We start from the raw sequence: 22,452 nt of genomic DNA on the forward strand, positions 1-22,452 counted from the left end.
TATATACAAAGCATTCTATATTTAGCAAAGCATGACCTCCAACATGTACTCTGTAAAAATAAATAACCCTTTGGACAATAACTGTATAAGCAAAAGATATCATAGTGACCCCGATACACTAACCTTACCATCTGGAATTACCTTAAACTTAATGCTTTATATGATTTTTTTTCTGGATGTTCCATATGCTTAAAATGCTTTTCTCCTCCCAACTTTTTCTAAGTTCAAGATCATGGTTATCTTTCAAAGTGACCTCAAATATTTCCTCTTCCAAAAAGATTCCCCTGTTCTCCAAATAAAATAGCTACTCATTTCTCTGAGCAGTCAGAATTTTGTGTCCCTCCATTACCCCATGAACTTAAAACAGTTTATGTTTTGCTTATAGATGTCTTTCCCATTTGGCTGTAAGCTTCTTAAGAGCAGGGTCAACATTCTGACCTTTCTTGCTCTCCCTGTAGTGTTTGACATTCATTCATTCATCCAACAACCATTTACTGCATGCCTACCATTCAATACCACAGAGTGAACATGAGGGAGAAAATTGCAGAGAAAAACAAGTGTTAATGTTGTGGGAATTTTTTCCAAGTTAGGACAGCTCTGAAAAAAGTGAGGAAAAAATATTGCTACAGATCAGGTTATAGAAAGCATTAACAGAAGATATCTCAGAACCAGGTTATTTTTATAGCCAGCATATTTGCTTCTAAGTTTAAGACCTCTATCTTCTACTGCTTTGCCTATTTTGTGTGATCTGGGACCCCTGTAGTTTGTGTATAGAAACTGGTAGACTCCAGGTCAGTAAAATATATCTAATCAATTTTAATTTGCAGAATAAAACATGAATGAGCAGTGAGAATATTTAGGGAAAGGGAAATACAAAAACTTTTTTCATGGTAGAGGCCTGAAGTCCAACTTGTGACTGTCAAGCTACTGCATAGGTTTTTAGAAAAGAACTTGTTCTCTTTTGAACCCTTCTACTAAAGCAAAACACACTATTTGCTGTCTCAGCATATACATCACAGATAGCTTTATTTCAAGTATCATTTTTGTGTGTGCTTTTGTGGGCTACTTGGATTCCTATTTCTCTAGTAGTGATTAATTTAAATCCAATTTTCCAGAACATCTGTACCAAAAAAGGATTTTTAGCTACCAAATCAAATAATTTCTGATAGGGCAATTTTAAGCCAATATTATGCTCAATTCTATACATTGAGCTCTTTCTTTCTCAATGGAGGGCCTCTTGGTCTTTTCCACTGAAACTTCAATCAATTTTTATATCTCATAATTCATTCACCCACAGAATACAGAAATGATTTCTGATTTTATACAAGGATATTGAATGCTCAACCCAATTTTTTTAATTCTCCAAAACAATTAACTTCACAAAAATATCCTCTTACACACCAGTGTTTCAGAATGACAGAAAGTTGTTAATTGTTAAGATTTCTATATATATTTCTAAATTGACAGGTGACTTTATTTCTAATGCCTTGTCCTCTTCCTTAATATGTCATTGGTCACTCTTCCTTAATTTTGTCTAAGCTCTTCCTAATAAGCCTGTCATTCCTCACATCTCAGTCCTTATAGTGCACAGATAGGACTCCCCAATCCTCTAGGGACCCCAAGCACCCTCATAGGTGTGACTGCTACTTAGGGACTGACTGCTTCTTAATTAGGGTCCCCATCAACTTTATTAATAAACTGTAACCCATATTTCCATTTTTAAAAGTAGTGCATACTAAAATCCATTAATTCTCAAAATATTTCATTAAAAATATCAGCTTAATTCTGAAAGAATAAATACCTCATGCTTTATCAATATGACAGATCTAAAAATTCCCAGTATGCTAGAGCCTAAAGCATCTTAATGTGGCATCAGCTCAGCTGAGTTCAAATCCTGGCTCTGCCACAGTTTTTCTTTCCCTGAGCATCACTCATCTGTCCAAGGCATTCACCTTGGTTCACTAAGTGATCCATTAATGCAGTAAGTTTCCTTAGTGGTTCACTAAGCTGATCCACTAATGCGTTAAGTTTCCTCAGTTTTAAAATAGAAATAATAACACCCATCCTGTAGGGTGTAAAAATTAAATGGCTCCTCCTAGTTGTTGTGGCTTCTTGCCACTTCTGCTCCAATATAGAAACACCTTTAAATCCAATTTTCCAATAAATCCATGTTCTATGCCACCACCACCACCACCCTCCCTGGCTCCTTATCCCTAAAAAATGATCTCATTAATTTTCCCTACTGAACTTCTTGAATGTATAAGATAAACTTTCAAACCACACCAGGCTAGTTCACAGGAAGCCACACCACTGGCAGAGTTATTCTGGAGGCTATCTTTGTGGCCCCTATACAACCAAGAGAACAATGTTACTGGCTCATGGCATACTACCCACTGCCCAGAAGATGCCTGGGTTTTCTTTATGCATTTGTTTATCCTTCCCACATTATCATTTCAAAGTGCCCAATCAGATAGTAATAACACTCTTCTCCCTTTTTATTGGTGACAGGTCTTCTTTCTTCCAGGTGTGTTGTTTGGAGATTCCTGATGCTTTATAAATGAGAAGAAGAGAGAGGAGGATAGAAAAAATATAACTTGTTGAAGACCTCTTTAGTTAAATCTACATTCCATGAAATGGAACCCAAACACGCAGTTGTTCAGAGTTACTCGCTTGCAGACTGAAACTGAAGAACATATTTCTAAAGGTGTTTCTATATTGAAGTGTAAAGTACAACTCTAGAAGAATCTATGTGTAATGCTATGTTTATTCATTTCTAGATTCTGTCAGAAGTTGTGTAGCAAAGTTGTTCTTCACCTGCTCCCTGAAGGGTCATTACTGCCTCTACAGTAAATCCAGTTTTATACTCATCAGCCAAGAACCTCAGCCATGGATCCAGATCATGTTTCTCTTTCAGCAGGTGTGTATATATATGTTTGTCATGACTCCTTAGTGAGTTAGTTGGGTATGAGTTTATAATCATTTTTACCAGATTATTCTTTGATTAGAGTTCATACATAAATAACAGCAATGCATACACATTTTACTAATAATTTTTAACATGGGTTTTTTATATTTTAGGGTAGTTTCTTTATGAAAAAATTTGGATTAGTATTAAGGAGGCCAAGCCTAGTAATATCTTGAATGTTCTTAGCTTTAAAAAAGAAGAAAATGTTCTTCTCTTTAAAAAAAGAAAGAAAGAAAGAAAAAATATTTTTTATTAAATGACAACAATAACAGCTTATTTGGAGGAATAGTTTTCCTTACGTAGTGTTTGTCTTTATTTCTCTACAGCCTTCCGATCTCCAATTAATTTTAGTGTCAACATATCCTTTTTGACATCATTAAGATACTGGAATGTCCTTTTTTCCCATAGAATTTATGTATATAGGTAAAGTTACATAAAAAGAAACTTCCAATTTAATGAATTACTTGATGCAAAGCTTTTAGCATCAGAGGAGATCCTTGAATATTGGGAAATACTTATCTTGAATACATTAACTTTCAAATAAAAGTTGAATATAGATTATAAAATGTTAGTAGTAGAAGGAGTATGAGCCATCATTTTTACAGATAAAAAAATTAAATAAAGACTGCAGGCCACCTAGCCCCTATTCGGTGGTCTTTTCCTAGTAGCACATGTGTTAAAAAATGAAATGGGGGGTTTCAGGCAGAAGCAGAGAGAGTTGAGGCAGAAAAACAGAATACGAATTTGTAAAACAGATAAAAATTAGGTCAAATGATAGTATAGTTTGTTTCTATTAATAAAATATTTCTATAAGAACCCCTACCAACCAATTACATTCCTTATAAAGAAAAGGTAAGCTCTTTTAAAGAGATGAATTTTAATGTTGAAAAGATCATAATCATAAAATGGAACTATAGTAATTAAGAAAGAAAAGAGGCTGCTTAGACATGCCTTAGGAAAACCATCTTTTCCTATAGGAAGAACACTTAATAAGAACATTTAATAAGAAGAACACTTAATAATGTCTCATAGAAAACAACTTAGATTTTGATGTGAATCAAATTGTATGTGAGTATAAAAATCAGAATTGATTTTGTTTTTCCTTTTCTTGAAATGACCTTATTTTTCTTCTGCTTTGCTTATGTTTTTCAAATAGTTTCCATTAGTGAGTTTGTATTTGGTTTCATCATTAGCTTTGTTCTTTACTTGTCAGTTTTCTGAAAATAAACCAAACAACTTGATTTACTTTTGTCCCTTCAGTCTTATTTTATTGACTAAGTATGATGCTTTGTTTTTCTCTTTAACAAAATCACCCGAAAGCATCTGTTTATGATGCTTTTCTTCTTTGTTCATTTTACAATGTTTCCTTTCTTTTTCTACAACCTTGATATTGTGTAGCCTGGGAGAATCCTGACTTTGGGGTCAAGAAAAACAAATCTTTGACTTGATCATTACAAACCCAGTACTACCCTTATACGCTGGGTCAAACTTTTCGCCTTTCTTTGTCAAGTTAACACATTCATGGAATTCTTAAATTCACAGATTCCAGTCTAACTGGTCCTCTTTGGAATGGTGATTTGTTGAATCAGGTCCTATTCTTCTTTAAGTGAAAAATCATATGCTGTATAATTTTCTGATAATAATCAAGAATTTTCCAGATGTGTCCTCATTATGGGTGGTATAATCAATTTATCTGTTATGGCTCTTAGCCTTTTTTGATCTGTGGACCACTTACTTGGGGTCTAAGATCCTCCACATTTCCCCACTCAGCATAAGAAATAGTTTATCTTGATGATGATAATAATTAGATTTTTCTGGAAGAAAGTTATTAATTTTCATGTAATAAATAGATACTTTATACACACAGACCACCTAAGTTCTGATAAACTAATGCTTGGACAGTCATTGACACAAAAAATAAAATTTTATAAGCCAGTATCATTATTTTATCATACCTCACACATAAAGGATAAAATGTATAGTGTTATATGTATGTAAATTATATTTTATGCCCTATATTATGTTCTATGTTTTTATAAAATCGTTCCTTCCAATTAAAATACTTCTCACTTTATAAATATCATGTCACAATGTTTAAATGACTATTAAATCCATGATTGATTAGTAAATATATAAACACAATTTAAATTTTCCTTTGAAAATTTTATTGTCGTTGACTTGAATGAAATATGTATAAATGTGATTTTCACATGAACAATCTTTTTATCCAAAATTAGAGTACTAGCTCTGGAAATAGTTATCTCTTGTACATCTTAAGATTAAAAGTGTTTTTGTTGGGATACCTGGGTGGCTCAGTTGGTTAAGTGGCTGCCTTCGGCTCAGGTCATGATCTCAGCTTCCTGGGATCGAGTCCCACATCAGGCTCCTTGCTCAGCAGGGAGCCTACTTCTCTCTCTGTCTCTGTCTGCCACTCGGTCTGCCTGTGCTCGTGCTCTCTCTCTCTCTGACAAATAAATAAATAAAATCTTTTTTTTAAAAAAAAGGTGTTTTTGTTTCCTTACCATCCATTTATACTATTCATATTTGAGTTGTTGCCTAGTGAACTCTTAGTTATTTAATTTCTAGCCTTCATCATCTAATCTGTATAAACAGACTTGATATTTGTACTCTAGTTTTAATTTTATACCATAATTCTCAGATCTTTTGACAAATAAATATGAATATTTATAATAACCACATTCTAAATCATTTCTCATGCCTGAGAAATGATCAAGGTAAACATTACATGACAAAGGTTAGGCATATTTAGAGATCAATATCAACTGGCTTGAAATCCTATTCCATAATTTTACTTTTCTAAAAAAAATGAAAAGCCTAGGGGCTTCTGGGTGGCTCAGTCACTTAAACGTCTGCCTTTGGCTCAGGTCATGATCTTGGGATCAGGTCCTGGGATCCAGCCCCACATCAGACTTCCTGCTCAGCAGGAAGTCTGCTTCTCTCTCTCCCACTCCCCCTGCTTGTGTTCCCTCTCTTGCTATCAAATAAATAAATAAAATCTTAAAAAAAAATGAAAAACCTTAAATATATATGCCTGATCTTAAAGATAGACTTTTTTCTTTTGCTAATTTGCTTAAATTTAAACCATGTTGAATTTCAACCCAAATAGTACATTGTAGTTGATCAAACAATATTGTTAAGACAGGAGATAATGTTATGATTTTCTCATTAATGCCCTTTCAGAGTCTGTTTCCTGAGCCCCTGTCCATACAGAGTCATTCTGTACAATTCCTCAGAGCTCTGTGGGAGAAGACCCAGGCAGAAGGTGCTCACAGCTTTGAAACAGCCATGATGGAGTCCACATTTCCACAACAGAAGGTAAGTGTTTGTTTCCTTGGACATTGTAAGCTAATATTCAAGATTGTCTAGAAACAGTTTGCCTTTTTCTTAACAGCTGGGTTTTTTTCTTCTTTCCTATACCTTTTTGCACCATTATCAAAAAACACTAATTAAGGGACACCTGGGTGACTCAGTGGGTTAAGCCTCTGCCTTTGGCTCAGGTCATGATCCCAGGGTCCTAGGATCGAGCCTCGCATCAGGCTCTCTGCTTAGCAGAGAGCCTGCTTCCCCCCACACACACCTCTCTCTCCCTGCCTCTCGACCTGCTTGTGCTCTCTCTCTCTCTCTCTGTCAAATAAATAAAATCTTTTAAAAAAAACAATAATTAAGTAATGATTTTCATGTGGTAATCATTGAAAGGACAGAGTAATATTGGTAGATAGGGTCATTGCCTGTTATGACTGTTAAATTAATGTTTGTTAAATGGAGCACAGGGTGCCAGATGGTGAGTCCCAGTTCAACAAAATACCACAAGGGAAATTGAAATAGAGAAATTTATTACTCCTGGAGGAAGTACACAGCACACCTCTAGGGACCACAGTGGGAGGTCAAATTAAGATGCAAGCAGAGAGAGAGGCAGGACCTAGGACACATGCATTTATTGCAGTTATGGGTGGAGGGCTTTGGGAAGTTCCCAGGCAAAGGCCAGAGGAATCAATTCAAACTAAAAAGAGCAGTTTTCTGTAAGCCTTGCCAGAGTCCATCTAAAAGGCACACCAGGAGAAGGCCCTCAGAACCAGAGGAAACTATTGATCACAGGAGCGATTAGAGGTATCCTACCAGGAGTGTGTGTTTTCTTGTGACTATGCAGGCTGCCATCTAGGCCATGAGTGGGCACGAAGGGATTAGTGTCAGTTTAAGTGCCCTGCAGCCCACTTGGCCAAACAAAATGGATTCGAGGCACCAATACTATGGAGTAGCTTGATCAGAGTCACAACAGTGTTGTTTGAGGCTCACGGACTGACATAACACAGCCCACTCAGAGACACACAAAAACTACACAAACAATATGGCATAGAAAGCGTCTTTACAGAAGCAGATCATGGACTCTAGGATCAAAAGGGAAAGAGCATCAGGAAACTGGGTTCCAGTTCTTTGGTGCCTTTCATTTCTTCCCTCCCACACTTCTCTTCATCCCTTCGTCCTCTACAATTGCCACAAAGTTAAAAAAAAGAGAGAGAGAGAGAAAATAAGATGGGCAGAAGAGAGGGAGCATGGTCAGGGTGAGAAAGAGCTCTATTGAGGCAAGTACGGCTTGAGACATAGCATTTTAGGAGTATGGACACAGGGGCAATGCTCTCAGGACACAAGTGAGACCTCTTGAGCATACGGCCAAACTGGAAAAGGACCAGAATATGGAATTGCACCCATTCACCAAACAGAGTGAAACTGGAAGTGTATCTACCTGATGTGAGCAGGTTTGCATGAGAAAAGTCATAGGCCTGCGTATGGACAAAACAATCAAGTAAACCTGGCTGGAGATAGGAAGGCTGCTTAGGAAGCTATTACTAGAATCAGGTAAGAGATGAAGGTCTGAACTGAAGTTGGAAGTTGTAGGGAGAGGATGGATTCAAGAGCTATTAAAGAAAGTAGAACCCACAGGATTCGGTTCTTGATAAAGAAAATGGAAGAACCAAGGATAACTCCAGGTGCTATCATAGGGCTGCGTGGATGAGGGCACGCTTCTGAAAAACAGACCACAAAGGGAGCTGAGGTGGAGGAAGAAGGCATTCTCATTTATGTATTTAGAGTCTGAGTTATCTGTGTAGCTAACCAGATGGTGATGGTGGCTGAAATGCCTGTGTGGACTTCAGGAAGAAAGCCATTACTGGAGACATGGATTTAGAAGTCATAAGGTAATGCTTGATATCACGGCAATTATCGGATCACTCAGGGAGAATATGACAATGAGAATAGAGAATGGTTATTGGTATCTCCTTAGTAAATATAACAAACTGCTGTAAGCCCTTCACATATTCAAAGATTCTGATTACCCTTAATTTGCCTTCAAGAAAGCCCAATAATAGGTATTGGATGCTTACGGGGCAAATCAGAGGTTCTGAGAGTATATGATCATGGTCTTTGTCCTTGTTTTACTATTAGAAGGGGAACAAGCACACCAATATTAAATAAATTCAAAGTACAGACAAGTAGCAGATTAATCAAAACCTGTTAAATTGTGAAACGACTCAATACCTCTTAAGTGTGAAAGGATTGTAAGAAGAATGACAAATAGGTGTGATTAATCAGAAATTTATTTAGAATGGTCCAACTATTGCAGAAATTTATTTAATGTGTCCAACTATTGCATCACTATTTTTTGGCTTTGGTTTAAGAATTAAACTTGCCGTAGTAAGAATAAAGGAAATCCCATAATCAGATCAATGTAAAGTAGAGTGGATTTTTTTTTGCATATTTCATTCAAATTTTAAACTGTTGCATCACGATTAAAGACAATGCCTCAACTTCTTATAAATTTTTCATGTGAATTGTATTTTAACTGCAGGCAACTAGTAAATTAACACTTGGCAAGCTGCTTCAAGTCCTGAGAGATTTTTTTCTTAAATTGGCAAACCAGTTTTGTGCATGCTCACAAATATGCGTCTTCGTATTTCTTCCATTTTATATCAATAAACATTCCTCTAGGGAAAAATTAACTGCAAATCAAAATGGTTTTGAAATCTTTAGTTTTGTAATTTTATTTATTCATAGGTAATAAAAAGAAAACCCTCTGATATCTGGAATGTACATTATGTAGCAAAGTTATCTCTCCAGGTATTTCTCAATCAAATTGATTTTCTTCTTCTTTTTTTTTCTTTTAATGAAGTGTTCTGCCCACTGAATTCAGAATAGCTGTGAGAATAATCCAAAGTCTGCTTTATTTCCCCCACATGCACCACTAGGCACATACACCAGGAATTTGAAAGTGATGTACATGTGTATATCTGTTGCTAGAAATGAGTTAACACTGCAGCCAAGGGAATTCACGTACACCAAAAAGGAAGAAATTCTTAAGAAAATGCCTGAGTCTCTAGCATGTAATGCTCTAGAAGGTTTGTTATTGCAATTGCTTTTAACGGAATCCTGGAATTTTAGAACTAAACATCAACAGTAAGATAGCTATTAAATTGCCACCCACTTGAGGACAGAAGTTGCACCCTGTTTATTATTGCATTTGCAGGGCCACACGGTGGTACCCAATAAATAGTGGGTACCAACTGAATAAATGAGTGAATCCTGTCATTGTTCAGATATTAAAATTAAAATTAGAAGCAAAGGGACCTGTTGGAAGTTACAGGGCTGGTCAATGACACAACAATATGTCTGGTTCCTCTCTACTCTGGGCACATAAGAAGATAACATTTCCCTGCCTCCTGAAGTAAGGCTTGGCCATGTGACTTGCTTCAACCAATGAAACAGGAGAAGGGATACATGTCCCTCCAGGCAGAAGCTTTTAGAAACAACTATGTGATTCTCCATGTCCCTTCTCTTCACCTACCATAGTAACTGTAGAAGCAAATGTTGATATTATTAGGTTGCCAGCGGATGGGCACAGAATTCTGAGCCACAACATGGGGGACTGCTGCTCTGGAGAGCCAACCAGACCCACTACAAACTTCCCATAAAGAAGAGGCAATCTTTTGTTTTGTTAAAAACTATGGTTTTTTGTATTACAATAGGATAACATACTTATCTTGACTCCTATGCCTAGGAGAGTAGGTGAATCCTTGACTCCTATGCCTACAAGAGTAGGCTGAAGCAGACTTCCTGGGTTTAAAATCACACTGTGCCACTTTCCAGTTCTGAAACCTTTGGCTCTGAGCTTCAGTTTCTTTATCTATACAGTGGATATAATATCTGCTACTACCTCATAGAGCTGTTTGAGGATTGAATAAGTTCATACATAGTTCTCAGAACAGTGGCTGCCATTGTGACTTCTTAGTAAAGTTTAGCTGATATTCTGATTTCTGGCCATCATTTCTCTCCCTTTCTTCCAAGAATAACAAAGACACTATATAGATAACATAAATCTGGGTAGATTAAAGGTCTGCATGTAATCAATGAAATCTTATAATTAGAAGAAAGTATGAGAAGCTATCTTTATGACCTCAGGATAAGAAAGAATTTCTTAAGATACATAAGCAGAAATCCTGAAAAAAATAAATATTTTTGACTAAATAAATGTTTCAATTTTTGTATTGCAAAATACACTCTAACAAAGTTGAAGATAAGCATAAGGTGAAATATGTATAAGTAACACAAAAATTTCCTACATCAACAAGCAAGAGACAAACAACCCAAGATAAAACTGGGCAAAGAATATGAACAGAAAATTCAATGAACGGGAAACGCAAATGTCCATAAATGTAAGAAAAGGTGTTTAGTCTCACTAAAAATCAGTGAAATAAGTAATTTAAATATTTAAAAATGATATGCCTTTTTACAATGATCAGACTGGTAAGGATAAAAAATTGTGACCATACAAGTCTTGGCAAAGATGTGGAAAAAGTGAGAATGTTTGTATACTATAGATAATATAAAAGATTAACCTACTCATAAAAGAAAAAAGTACTTAAGAAAAGCTATATATAATCATTAATTAGATTCATAAATGACTGCTAGCTGACAATTTAGGTGGGTGAGTAGCTAGCTTTCCAGAATCTTAATTCCTCTTCAAGTTTATCAGAAACATGCCTAGGCATTTTAACATAAATACTTATTTTCTCTTTTACCATAAAGAGGTCTTGTATTATAAGATACAAAATCTTCTGTTTAAGACAAAGTTTAAGTTTAAGACAAAGTTTGAGACAAAATTTTCTTTGTAATCTTTTTAAAGGAACAATCTGGCAATAGCTAGTGATATGATAAACCCTTGTACCCTATTATCTTGTAATTCTGTTTCTGGGTGAAACTCTCACATACCTGCACCAGGGGTCAAGTACAGATGTCAACTGAATATTATTTGCGCCAAAACATCAGGAGCAATGCAAATGGTCATCAGTAGAGAAATGAAGAAATTGTTGTGGTATAATCATGCCATACAGTCAGTGAAAGTGAATTAATTTGATCTATATTTAATAATATGGAGTCAGTCTTGAAAATAGGATATTAAGTTTTAATAAGCAAACTGCAAAAGTATAACAATATGCTAACTTATATCTATTTTTATAATACTCTAAGCTGCATTATGAATGCTTATGGGTACATACCTGTGGTAAAAATACAATACCATATTTGGAATCACACCAAAATTCCTGATAGGCTTGCTTCTGGATAACAAAGAAGTGTGTAAAGGAGAGAGGGAAATATTACTGGAAAGGGAATTAAGGAGATCCCAATTTCATCTGTAATTTTGTTTTTAAAAAAATCAGAATCAGGGAGCACCTGGGGGGCTCAGTGGGTTAAGCCTCTGCATTCGGCTCAGGTCATGGTATCGGGGTCCTGGAATGGAGCCCTGCATCAGGCTCTCTGCTCAGTGGGGAGCCTGCTTCCTACTCTCTCTGCCTGCTTCTCTGCCTACTTGTGATCTGTGTCAAATAAATAAATAAAATCTAAAAAAATAAATCAAGGGCATCTTCATGGCATAGTCAATTAAGCATCCTACTCCTGGTTTCGGCTCAGGTAGTAATCTCAGGAAGGTGCAATCAAGCCCCGCATCAGACTCAGTGCTCAGTGTGGAGTCTGCCTGAGATTCTCTCCTTCTCCCTCTGCCCTACACTGTGCTCTCTCCCTCTCTCTAAAATAAATAAATAAATACTTTTTAAAAAGCAGAAGCAAAATACCGATATTTATTAATATGGCGAGCACATAGGTATTTGTCACATTATCCTTTGTGTATGCTTTTCTTTCTTTCAAAAAAATTAATTAACCCCATAAGTAATGTCTAAAAGTAGAGTGTTGATAGATTTGAATACATAAAAATGTAAGGCTTATAGAAAATAGAGCCCGTCATGCATAATAACTTAAAATGAAAATATGTGTAATAATTATGAAGGCAAAAATTAATATCCTTAAGATACCATAAGTTCATGCAAATCAATAATTAATGAGTCAAGGACATGAGCAAATAACTCAAAGGTGACTGAGTTCAGAAAAAGTATTCTGCTTCATTAATAGTCAAAGATATAAAAATTGAATTTAAAATAACAGTAACATTACCCTTTTAATCCATTTTTTGAAGGATAATGATCAGTTCTGGCTACAGCAAGGGAGTTTAGACACTCTCACACATTTTTAGTTGGAGTGTAAATTATTTCAACACTTTTAAAAAACAATTTAGCAATGCATGACCTGCATAGACTCTTAAAAATGTTCATATCCTTTAACACAGTGATTCCATTTCTAGGAATCTATTCTAAAGAAATAATCTGAAATGTGTACAAAACTTCACATGTGTGCACACCAAAAAATATTATGGAGTTTTTTGTAACTAGCCTAAATGTCTCAAGACGGGAGAATGAAAGTGTGCACGTATATACTTTCCATCCATATGGAAGAATATTAAGAAAACATGCAAAATCATGTTTATAAGAAATGTTTAGTCACATGAAACAATGCTACATCATTTGCCACATTGCAAGATACAAAATTATTTATATAAAGAGGATTATTTGGAGGATTCCATTAAAACAACCAAAAGGAAATACAAAAAATATTAGCAATAGTTAGCTCTGGTTGATGGAATTAGCATTTTTGAAATTTTATGTTAGAAGTATGGTTTCTTTTATAATCAAGGAATAACAGATATTACAGATGTACTATTTTAGTTACATTGCTTTATGTAAGTAAATGTAAAGGAGCAGTTTACTTAAAGAAAAATCCATTTGAAGTTCATTGATTTCCATTATAAAATAAAGATTTTAGAAAAAGGGCAGAAAATCCATTAATTTACTTAGGAAATGAGAAGGATGGCCTCTGGGAGCAACCAGAGATACCATTAATAATTTCATTCAGTGCATGTGTGGCCCAGCCCTTTAAAGGGAATGGTGTTCTGATTATCAGAGGAACAGACAGTTGACAAAGTTGATTGGGGATTGCTAAAGGACTGGAATTTGAGAGAGAAATCTCCTTTATTGACACACATGTTCCAGTTCCCAAAGCATGGAGAAGTTCCATAAGCCATAGAAAAGAAGTCTCAAAACTGACCATTATGGAGACAAAAAAGAAAAAATTTAATTTACTGCTGAAATAAAATATGCCCCATCTGGCTAACATTTGGAGGTTTTTTTTCAGTCCACACTGTTACAAACACACTTGACAGTTCCCAGGATAATTGGCTGTAGTGTCAAAGCATAAATAAAAGTGAAGCACCAGTTCTGGATATAATGAAAAGGAGACCTTCTGATGCTCCCCGAGACTTAGATGTAATGTGTTGAGTTGCAGTGTTAATATCGTGCTCGAGGAAATAAATGCATAAGTAAGGAGTGGGTCTATTCTATATAAGCTGTAACTATCCACATTCTTAAGAGAAATTTAAGTCTTCCTGTGCCATGTAAGTGACAAGTGTAGGTCAGCCTCCAGGGAGAGCAGGGTGAACCCCGGTGTTGGAGAGACATTAGTTTTGTTGAGCCCTCCCTTTCAGAGCAAGCTAGGTGAGAATGGGATAAACAGGTATTGGGTTTGTTGGTTTCAAAAGCTGAGATTAGGATAGGGACTTTTAGGTTGTAAACTGAGAACCAGGAAAATCTGATCGGCATTATCTAAGAAGCAAAGGTGAGGTCAAGAATGAAAAGAAGGTCTGAATAAAATTTAGTGATTAAAAGGTAAACTCCAGGAGAATGTCATTCATAATAGGAAGCTGAAGACAAGGGGGTTGAGAGGGCAGATTGAGGGTGGACTGTAGATGCAGATGCAAATGTCTGGGACACTCCTGACTGGGAGAGAGCTGGCTGGAAAGAAGTTAGGTATAATTTCTAAATGAAAGAGGGACAGGGCTTCATATAAGGAGGATGACGTGAGCAGTAACATGGAAGAAACAACAACAACAAAATCACAGTGAAGTCCTGGCGAATGGAACCCTAAGTGCATTCATTAAGTTACAAACACTTTCGGCAAATGCCTGCTTTATGCCAACCTCTGTGCAGAGGCCAGACATAAATAATCATGCTCTACCCCAAGGAGACAAGCAATCTGCAAGTAAAGAAAGGCACAATGCCCCACTGAAAGAGCCTGTGAAAAAATAAAAGGCCTGGAGGAAGTGATGAAGAATAGCAGTGTTTGTTGGGTGGTCAGAGTCTTCTCTGACCTTACGTCAGGTTAGTTTTCCTGGCAAAAAGAATAATTTGCACAAAGGCAAATTACAAAAACCATATTACAAAAACAAAAATAACAGATTATTTTAAAAAAAGAAGAATGAGAAGAGAAAAGAGAAAGGCAAAACCATCAAAACCGTGGTGCATTAGAGCATTCTCCTTTAAATTTAAATAACACATCCCATCAAAAAAATAATTTGAGCAAGCACCCTCCATGTTTATATTTATTTACTTATAAATAATACACATGTATTATTACACTCATCATTTTTATTATGAAAATTTCAAAAATAGAAATCTTAAAGGATGATAATGAAAAGTAAACAAAAGTTAGAGTTCTAATATTGTCCTCCCCCTCCAGTACTGGGGATGGTCATACCACCTCAGGAATGAACTCTCTCCCCTTCCACAGTGTTCCAAGAAGGAGAAGAATCAGGGGAGAGCCCAGGGAACTAAAAGAAGAGTTGGTCTGGGGTAATTTACCTCTGCCTTGTAAGCCATGTAAGCCATGTAAACCTTGTAAGCCATGGCAAGGAGCTTAGATTTTCTTGTAGTCTATGGGAGGTCACTGAAGAGTTTTGAGCAGCAGGCATTATTACCAAGCCTATTTTGAAATGATCACACAGTACACTATGTAGAAGCTAGATCAGAAATGGGCAAAAGGAGAATCAGAGAGATCATGAAGATTTTTGCTCACCCAGATGAGAGAGGAAAGTAGTTTGAGCTAGAATGGTCCTGGTAGAGATGGAAATGAATGACACATTCAATATAAATTTTGGAGGTAAAAGGGACATAGCAAGCTAACTGAAAGAGTGTAAGGATGAGGGAGACTTTTGAATATCTTAAATTTAAAATGCCTGTGGGATGTGCCAGTGTAATTGTCTAGTAGACTTATTTGTGGTTTAGGCCACAGACAAGGGCACTCTTGGCATAGAGGTGGTGAAAACCATGTGAAGATGAAAGCAATCTGAGAAGATAGTCTAGAGAGCCAAAGCACCCAGTACAGAGGTGAGTTCGGAGAACAGCCGGAAGACAAAAGGAGCCAGAAAGTATGAAAGTCACCCATCTCAAGAGAGTCCAAGAAAGAGAGACAACAGAGGTGAATGGGATTTGGCAGCCACGCCAAGGCAGCAAAGTACAGAAGGGTGCCCATCTGACCACGCAACTTAGAAAAGGCAGCTTTAGTGATGCTTTAAAGGAGAGGGTTCAAAACGAAATAGCCAAAAGAATGAAGAGAGAATGAGCAAGGAGACAGCATCTGTAGAGATCTGGTGCAGAGGTTGGTGCTGAATGGGTTCCGTCTTGGAGGAAGTATGGCCATGCTTTAGAATGGGAGCCCCCTGCGCATGTTTGCAAGTGTTGGGATGACACAACAGAGAGGGTGAGGATGGTGAACAGATGAGAAAAAGTGATTGCACACAGACCCAGATCAAGACGTAGAGTTGTTGGGGGAAAGATGAATGAGTGCTATTTCATGGCTTTTCATCTTTTTCAGTGAAATAAGAGGTGAGGCCATCATCTGAAAGTATGATTTGGGGAGGAGGGATAGATGTAGGAGGTTTGAGGAAAGAAAGTCTAAAATGAAATTCTCAGAAAAATGAACTATGAACTTACTAGAGAAATATAGCAGGACTTTAAGGCAATGAGAAACAGCCATTTGGGATCTGAGATAACAGACTTAGAGTAAAACGGAATTTTGATTTTCTCCAGTAGTGATTAGCTGTTTAGGTGCTATAATGGAAGTCATTCAAGCTTGAGCTTTTGTCTTTTGGTTGGGTGGTAATTAAATGGTGAAAGATTTCAGGGTAGGTAGGGGAGATCTGTGTTTGAGAAGATAAGAGGGTCAAGGGGCAGACCAAAAGAAAAAACTTGAAAGACCAAAAGAAAACATAGGAAACCCAATTTGAGAAACAGAAAGATGGTCTTTAGATCCCAGAAAGAAGTTATTTTCTGAACGAAGAAGAGGATGGATTTATGTTGAACTTCTTTTCACAAGAACCCTAGGCTTCTCTTCTCAGCCCCAACCCGTGCTCTACCACTCACCTTGGAAACAAGGGCACAAGCCCATTCGTCACACGCTGACCAAAGCTAACGCAGACAGCCCGTAGCCACTAGGCAAGATGAGGCTGGCCGTGACTGTGGCCAAGGGTGTACCTGGCTATGTGTGTGAGACTTGCGATGCTAGGGAACACTGGGAGAGTATTAGCTTCAGCACAAGATGAATTTTATCACAGTTTATGTGCTGTCCGGATACCTACAATCCCCCCCCACCAGAACCACATTATAGTTCATCAGGGATTAACATGATTAACATAAGAGGACAGGTTCCAAGATGAAAAGAGTCCTTGAGAACAGACACATCCTCTGGAGACTTGTATAAGCAGGACTTTTATTGATGCCTTAGGACCAGAGAGTTTGGAAGTCCAGCCAGATTCTCAACTTTGCCTCCCTAAATACTGCCTCTACCTTCATTCAGATTCTTTTTTTTTCCCCCTTAACAGCTATACATCATAATAATCTGTAGGGCTCCTCATTTAAACAATTCCATACACTCAGCTCATACTAAGTGATCCCACATGACTTCACAAACACAATGAACCTAAGTGACTATTTGATTCACTATTTAAAAACTAGAAAATTGTTATCCTTACACTTGGCTAATTAATATACACTAATTAATATCTCCCTAACTACCAGCCACACATATTATGCTTGTGTTGTACATAAACTTTTTTTTAAAGAAATTAAAATTGGCAGAAGGAATACTTTCTCAGTTTAGTTTAAAACCTGGTTGATCACATGTATTCTATTTCCTTCGTTTTTCACAAGCCAAACTGTCCTATAATGAAGCATGTCAATTTTACTACTGTAGTGAACATTCCTTCACAGTCAGCCAGATGTTCTGCATCGGTCAAGGAAATTAAAAGAACTTTAGCAAATAGTTAACAAAATAACTCTATTCTTGGGGGAACAGAGGTACGTAGTTCCTCCAAAATGTCTATTCCAATCCAATAGTGGTTTGGGTTCTTAATCAGCCCATGAGTAAAATAGTATCTTTTCCGCTCTCAGTGCTATCAAGGATATTGTGTGAATGCATACAAACCATGGGCACTAAACTATGATAATAAATAGCACTTTATTGCAAGCAAAGCAGAAGCATGATAGAAACCCAGGCTCTGTGTTTGAATGCTGACCCGTACTTACTGTGATTGCACACAGACCCAGATCTTTAAGTCCTCTGTATTTACTCTTCTCTACCTGTAGAGTGCAGGAAACACTTGGCAAGCATGTTGGGGGGTTTAGAACACATAATACATGTAAAATCCTTGGACCAACAACTGGCCCACGGTTAAGAGCTCAGTCAAGTGTAACTAGTATCATATTATTATGCTTCCTCTGCAAGACACCTTCAACAAAATGAATGACCAAGTTTTCATCTTTTGAGAGTGAGATTGATTTTCACAACAGTTAGAAAACTTATGTAGGCCCAGATCTATTATAAAAGGAGATGATTCAAACCAAATAATATTTAAAAGCTGGGTTTTACTCAAGTAATGAAACTTTTTTTGCACGTGCCTAATGTATATACTCTAGAGAACAGTCCTGCAAGAGACTTCTAAAAATGGTTTGAGCAGAGACCGTGTCACTGAAGTGTGAGTAGACATCCAAGTTTAACAATCATTTCAAAATACAGATTCTGGGTTTTTTTTTAAATCTAAAAAATCATAGCAATTTAGATATCTCATACTAAATAAATCAAGAAAGAGAACAGTGTCACTACTTCTCTTTTTCTTTAAGATCCTGTATGTCGCATGTAGATTAGATCTCTGGGGACACATTACCAAATTACCCTCTTTCCTTTAGGGATTATGGAGTAACCTTTATTTTTTTTCAATTCAGTATACAAGTATTTTCTAAAGTCTACTTATTTTCAATACATTATTGTATTGTTCTACTATCCTCACTAAGATTTGGGGTTCTTATTGAAGACCATTCCGAGGGGAAGGTGCCTTTTTAAAAATTCTTTTGCTAACTACAGCCAACAGAATCATTTAGCGCCTCTCCAGGCTTTGATAATTCCTTCTTAGTCGCCCTTGTAGCCAACCCAAATTGTTCATGCTGAGTATAAGCCCCTTTTTTCATGATCTTTCACCAGCCCTGATGGGAAACATTAGAACACCTGAGTGGGAGGGCTGCAGAGTAGTTCCCAGATCCTAGCACAAGTGAGAGTCTCAGCAGACCTTGTTTAAATGCAAATTTTGGGGACCTCTGTGGATTTTGCAAATGGTAATCTTGGGGCGGGGGCGGAGTGGGCCTGCAACTCCCACACAAGATCTCCCAGGGACCAGTCTTACACAAGATCTCCCAGGGACCAGTCTTATGGAAATAAATGAAATAGTGAAAGAGTCAAAAGCAACTGGAATCCAGTTGACCTGGCTTGAGTCACACCTCTACCACCAACACATTCTGGGAATCTGGGCAAGTTGGTTAACCTCACTGAAACTTAACTGCTTCATCTATAAACTGGGAACAGATCCACCTGCCGGATGGTGTTGCTAGGAAGGTAGTACGAGGCGATGCATTTTGTTAAACACCCAGAAGAGCAGCTGGCACAGAGTGAGTCCCCCATAAACAGCAACTATAAAACCACTGCTTCATAAATTTTGTGGCTGTGGTGAAATCACCTGTTTAGTTTTCTCTTTTTGGGATTTGTAACAATTTAGGTATCTTTATGGCCCTGCTCTGAATATTTTCCATCTTCACCTACTTCACAAGAACTGAACGCTGTGGCCTGTGTCTGATCAGGGCCCAGGTACCTCATTATAGCCCTATCTATGTGTCTAATCATGCCCACATGGGCACACCTCATTGCATCCTTCAATTTCAGCATCTCGTTAGCATGCTCCATGTGCCCACCTTGTTATTTCCCATCCCCTTACCAATGTCCCCGCGCCTTTTTTTGCTCTTCCTTTCAATGCTCGCATCTTCTTATGCCCATTTCTTTATTCATAGTAGTAAATCCTTCCTTTTATGCTTGTCATGATTCCTTCCTTTCTGCACAGCTCATTACATGCCTCCATCTGTGAACCTCATTATGCCATCCCATTTTTATCTCGTTACATCCTCACCGTGCACATATTATTAGCTCCTCCATTCATGCATAGCACTGCATTCTTTCCCTCTGCTTCTTATCACGACCTGCCCTTTCCACCCTTCCCATTTAATGCTTCCATTTATAAATCACATTACATGCCCCCAAATGCTTTATCATTACAGCCTTCCATGTATGCATCTCATTACACTATTGCCCATGCACATTTCTATGTGCATTTCTGTTTGCACATCTCATTACAGCCCCATCAAACATACACATGGCATTACTCCCCTTTCAAGTATTCACGTTGCATTACATCCTTCTATGTTTGCATCTTATTCTGAGGTTTGACAACAAACTAACAAAGACAGATAAGTATGTTACTTGCTTTTAGAAAACAAAATGTGTTTCTCAGGCGCCTAACATCAGTGTTTCTTAAACAAACCATTCATTTCAGAAATATTTACATATTTATCTAGCTAAGAGACAAAAAACCTTGTATTTTATATGCATGAAAAAAGCTTCTTATCTCGTTTTGTTCAAATCATTATTATCACTACTTTGTATTATTTCTCTACAGTGTACAAAGTGTTGCAATTATCCATGAACTTATTTGAAGTGGCAAGTCTCTGCAGGAGACAGCTTAGGGATCACAGTCATTTTACAGATGGAGAAGTGCATTGAAAGCACCAAGAAATTATTTCCCAAGACCTGCTAGTGAATGACAGTGGCAGGACTCAAACTCGCATCTTCTGGTTCCAAAACCTTCCTTCTTTCTGCCATACTACTCTCCAGCAAAACAAAAACAAAAAACAATAAAACAAAACAATACCCTTATTTCTAAGTATCACTTGGATCACTTAAACCATTCCATAACATTTCCCTATGGTGGAAGCTGGGGTTAGCGAGCTTTAGGTTTGCTTTGTTTTGTTTTCTAAAACAAAACAATGTGATATCAAACTTTCAAATCAGACACTTTGCATTTCCTGTTTATCTCTTTATGTCTGAGTTCAAAGAGCCAGATTAAAAGAAGCTTTAATGTGGAGCCTCTCCCCTAACAAGACTAAATGCACATGGAATAAAATGCAAAAATCAGGAAAAAGTTATGGTCCTTTACTGATCTTCACCACCAAGGCCAGCCTCACACAGGCAAAATAAGGGGACTTCCCTATGAGGGAATTGAGGCGTACTAAGGAAGCCCCCCCCCCCCGCCCCCCGCCCACCAACTGCAGAACCTTTCTTCCGACAGATCATAACCCCGGCCAGTTTCTGCTTCATTGAACTGTGTCCTCTGCCTCACTTTTATTGTTTATTAAATTATGAATAGCTCATAAATTCAGAAAAGTGCAGAAAAATGATGCCCATTCCCACCACAAGACAGAAGAGATGTTTACATTTCTTCCGTATTTACTTCAAATATTCCCCTTGACAAAAAGAAAGAAACTGTCGCAAATACTCTCTGGAGGTTGGTGTGTATTATTTCCATGGATATTTTGGTACTGTTGTTTTAAACTTCTATATATGTGTTATCATATTGCACATATCTTTTGCAATATCCTTTCTCTGCTTACCAATATGTTTTAAAAATGTATCTATCTGTTCACACATGTGGAGCTAGCTCATTCGTTTTAGTATCTACAAAGTTTTCCATTGTGTAAATAGACAAGAGTTTACTTTATCCATTCTCTATGGATAATGCAACATCATATCTGCCTTGATCTCTTCATCAGTGCTTAATGCTGTGCTCTGGCCTTTGAATAACTAAGTGGAGACATTTGAAATTCCCACATGGTGGAAAGCAAAGCCTTCTCCTCACATCCACAGCAGAGTCAGTTTTATTCCCTTTTTATTTTATTCCAAGTAGTAAACACACCAACAAAATGATATTTATTAAATAAAACTAGACCCTAACCAAATGTTGATGTGTACTAATGTATTAAAATAATTGCACCTAGAAAGGGTGTTCTGATTCCCAGAACCTGGAATGCTTCTTATGATAGTGAAAGGCAATAAAGATGAAGAAAAATGCAATGTTTGCCATATAAATGTGGTTGATTGTCCCCCTGGTTTAAGGAGTCACTGGAGACAACTGCCAGTCCCCGATGCAATCGGACCAATGACTGTGGTCACCAAATGCATGGCCTAGCTCAGATATAAGAAAGGACTGTTAGATAGTAATCCTTCCAGAAGTTTCAGAGCCCAGAAAGGCCTTCCATTGTGAAGCACAAAAGGAATTCTTCATACTGTGCTGGTGGAAATGTAAATTGGATAATTCTGGAAAGTAATTTAATAGAACTTAGTGAAGTTAAAGATATGCATAATGTTTAATTTTTAATGTCTTGTGCAAACAAGATTTCTGGAGCAGAGCAGATAACTTACAGCCAATAACCTTACCAGCTCTCCTTTGCTTCAGTTATTAACCCTGGGACACACAATGAGAGCCCGGTGTCATCGTACACATACAAGGGTCTGTACTATAGGTAAAAGAACCCTGAAAATATGGATCTGGATACTTACATAGCGGAAGGCCAGCAGCCCCATTCATCTGAAAGAAGGGGAAAAAAAATGTTGGTCTTTGGGAAGAATTCTGGGTTCTTCTACCTTGTGAGATATAAATAAATCTCTCCAAGGGCAGTATAAGACCAGTGTCTCCAGGTTGACAGCTTAAAGATGTCTCCAAATCCTGGGTCTCATCTCCACCTTGAGATGTAAACACATATTTCTGGGAAGATAAATCTCTCTAGATTGTCTCTCAGTTTCTAATTAGGCATAAATCAACTTCT

The 22,452-nt window shown here is 37.2% G+C and overlaps 1 protein-coding gene across 6 annotated transcripts in view; it reads left to right on the top strand.

Annotated features, from left to right (window-relative positions):
• Positions 1 to 22,452, top strand: part of VEPH1 (ventricular zone expressed PH domain containing 1) — a 250,115-nt gene that overhangs the window by 183,278 nt on the left and 44,385 nt on the right. For all 6 annotated transcript variants that reach the window (XM_059391671.1, XM_059391670.1, XM_059391669.1 and 3 more), the window contains 2 exons: positions 2,778 to 2,917; positions 6,167 to 6,301. In XM_059391671.1, coding sequence (XP_059247654.1) covers positions 2,778 to 2,917; positions 6,167 to 6,301 — 275 coding nt within the window. The remainder of the gene's footprint in view (positions 1 to 2,777; positions 2,918 to 6,166; positions 6,302 to 22,452) is intronic.

This window comes from Mustela nigripes, chromosome 2, assembly GCF_022355385.1.
Source record: "Mustela nigripes isolate SB6536 chromosome 2, MUSNIG.SB6536, whole genome shotgun sequence".
Taxonomy (NCBI): domain Eukaryota; kingdom Metazoa; phylum Chordata; class Mammalia; order Carnivora; family Mustelidae; genus Mustela; species Mustela nigripes.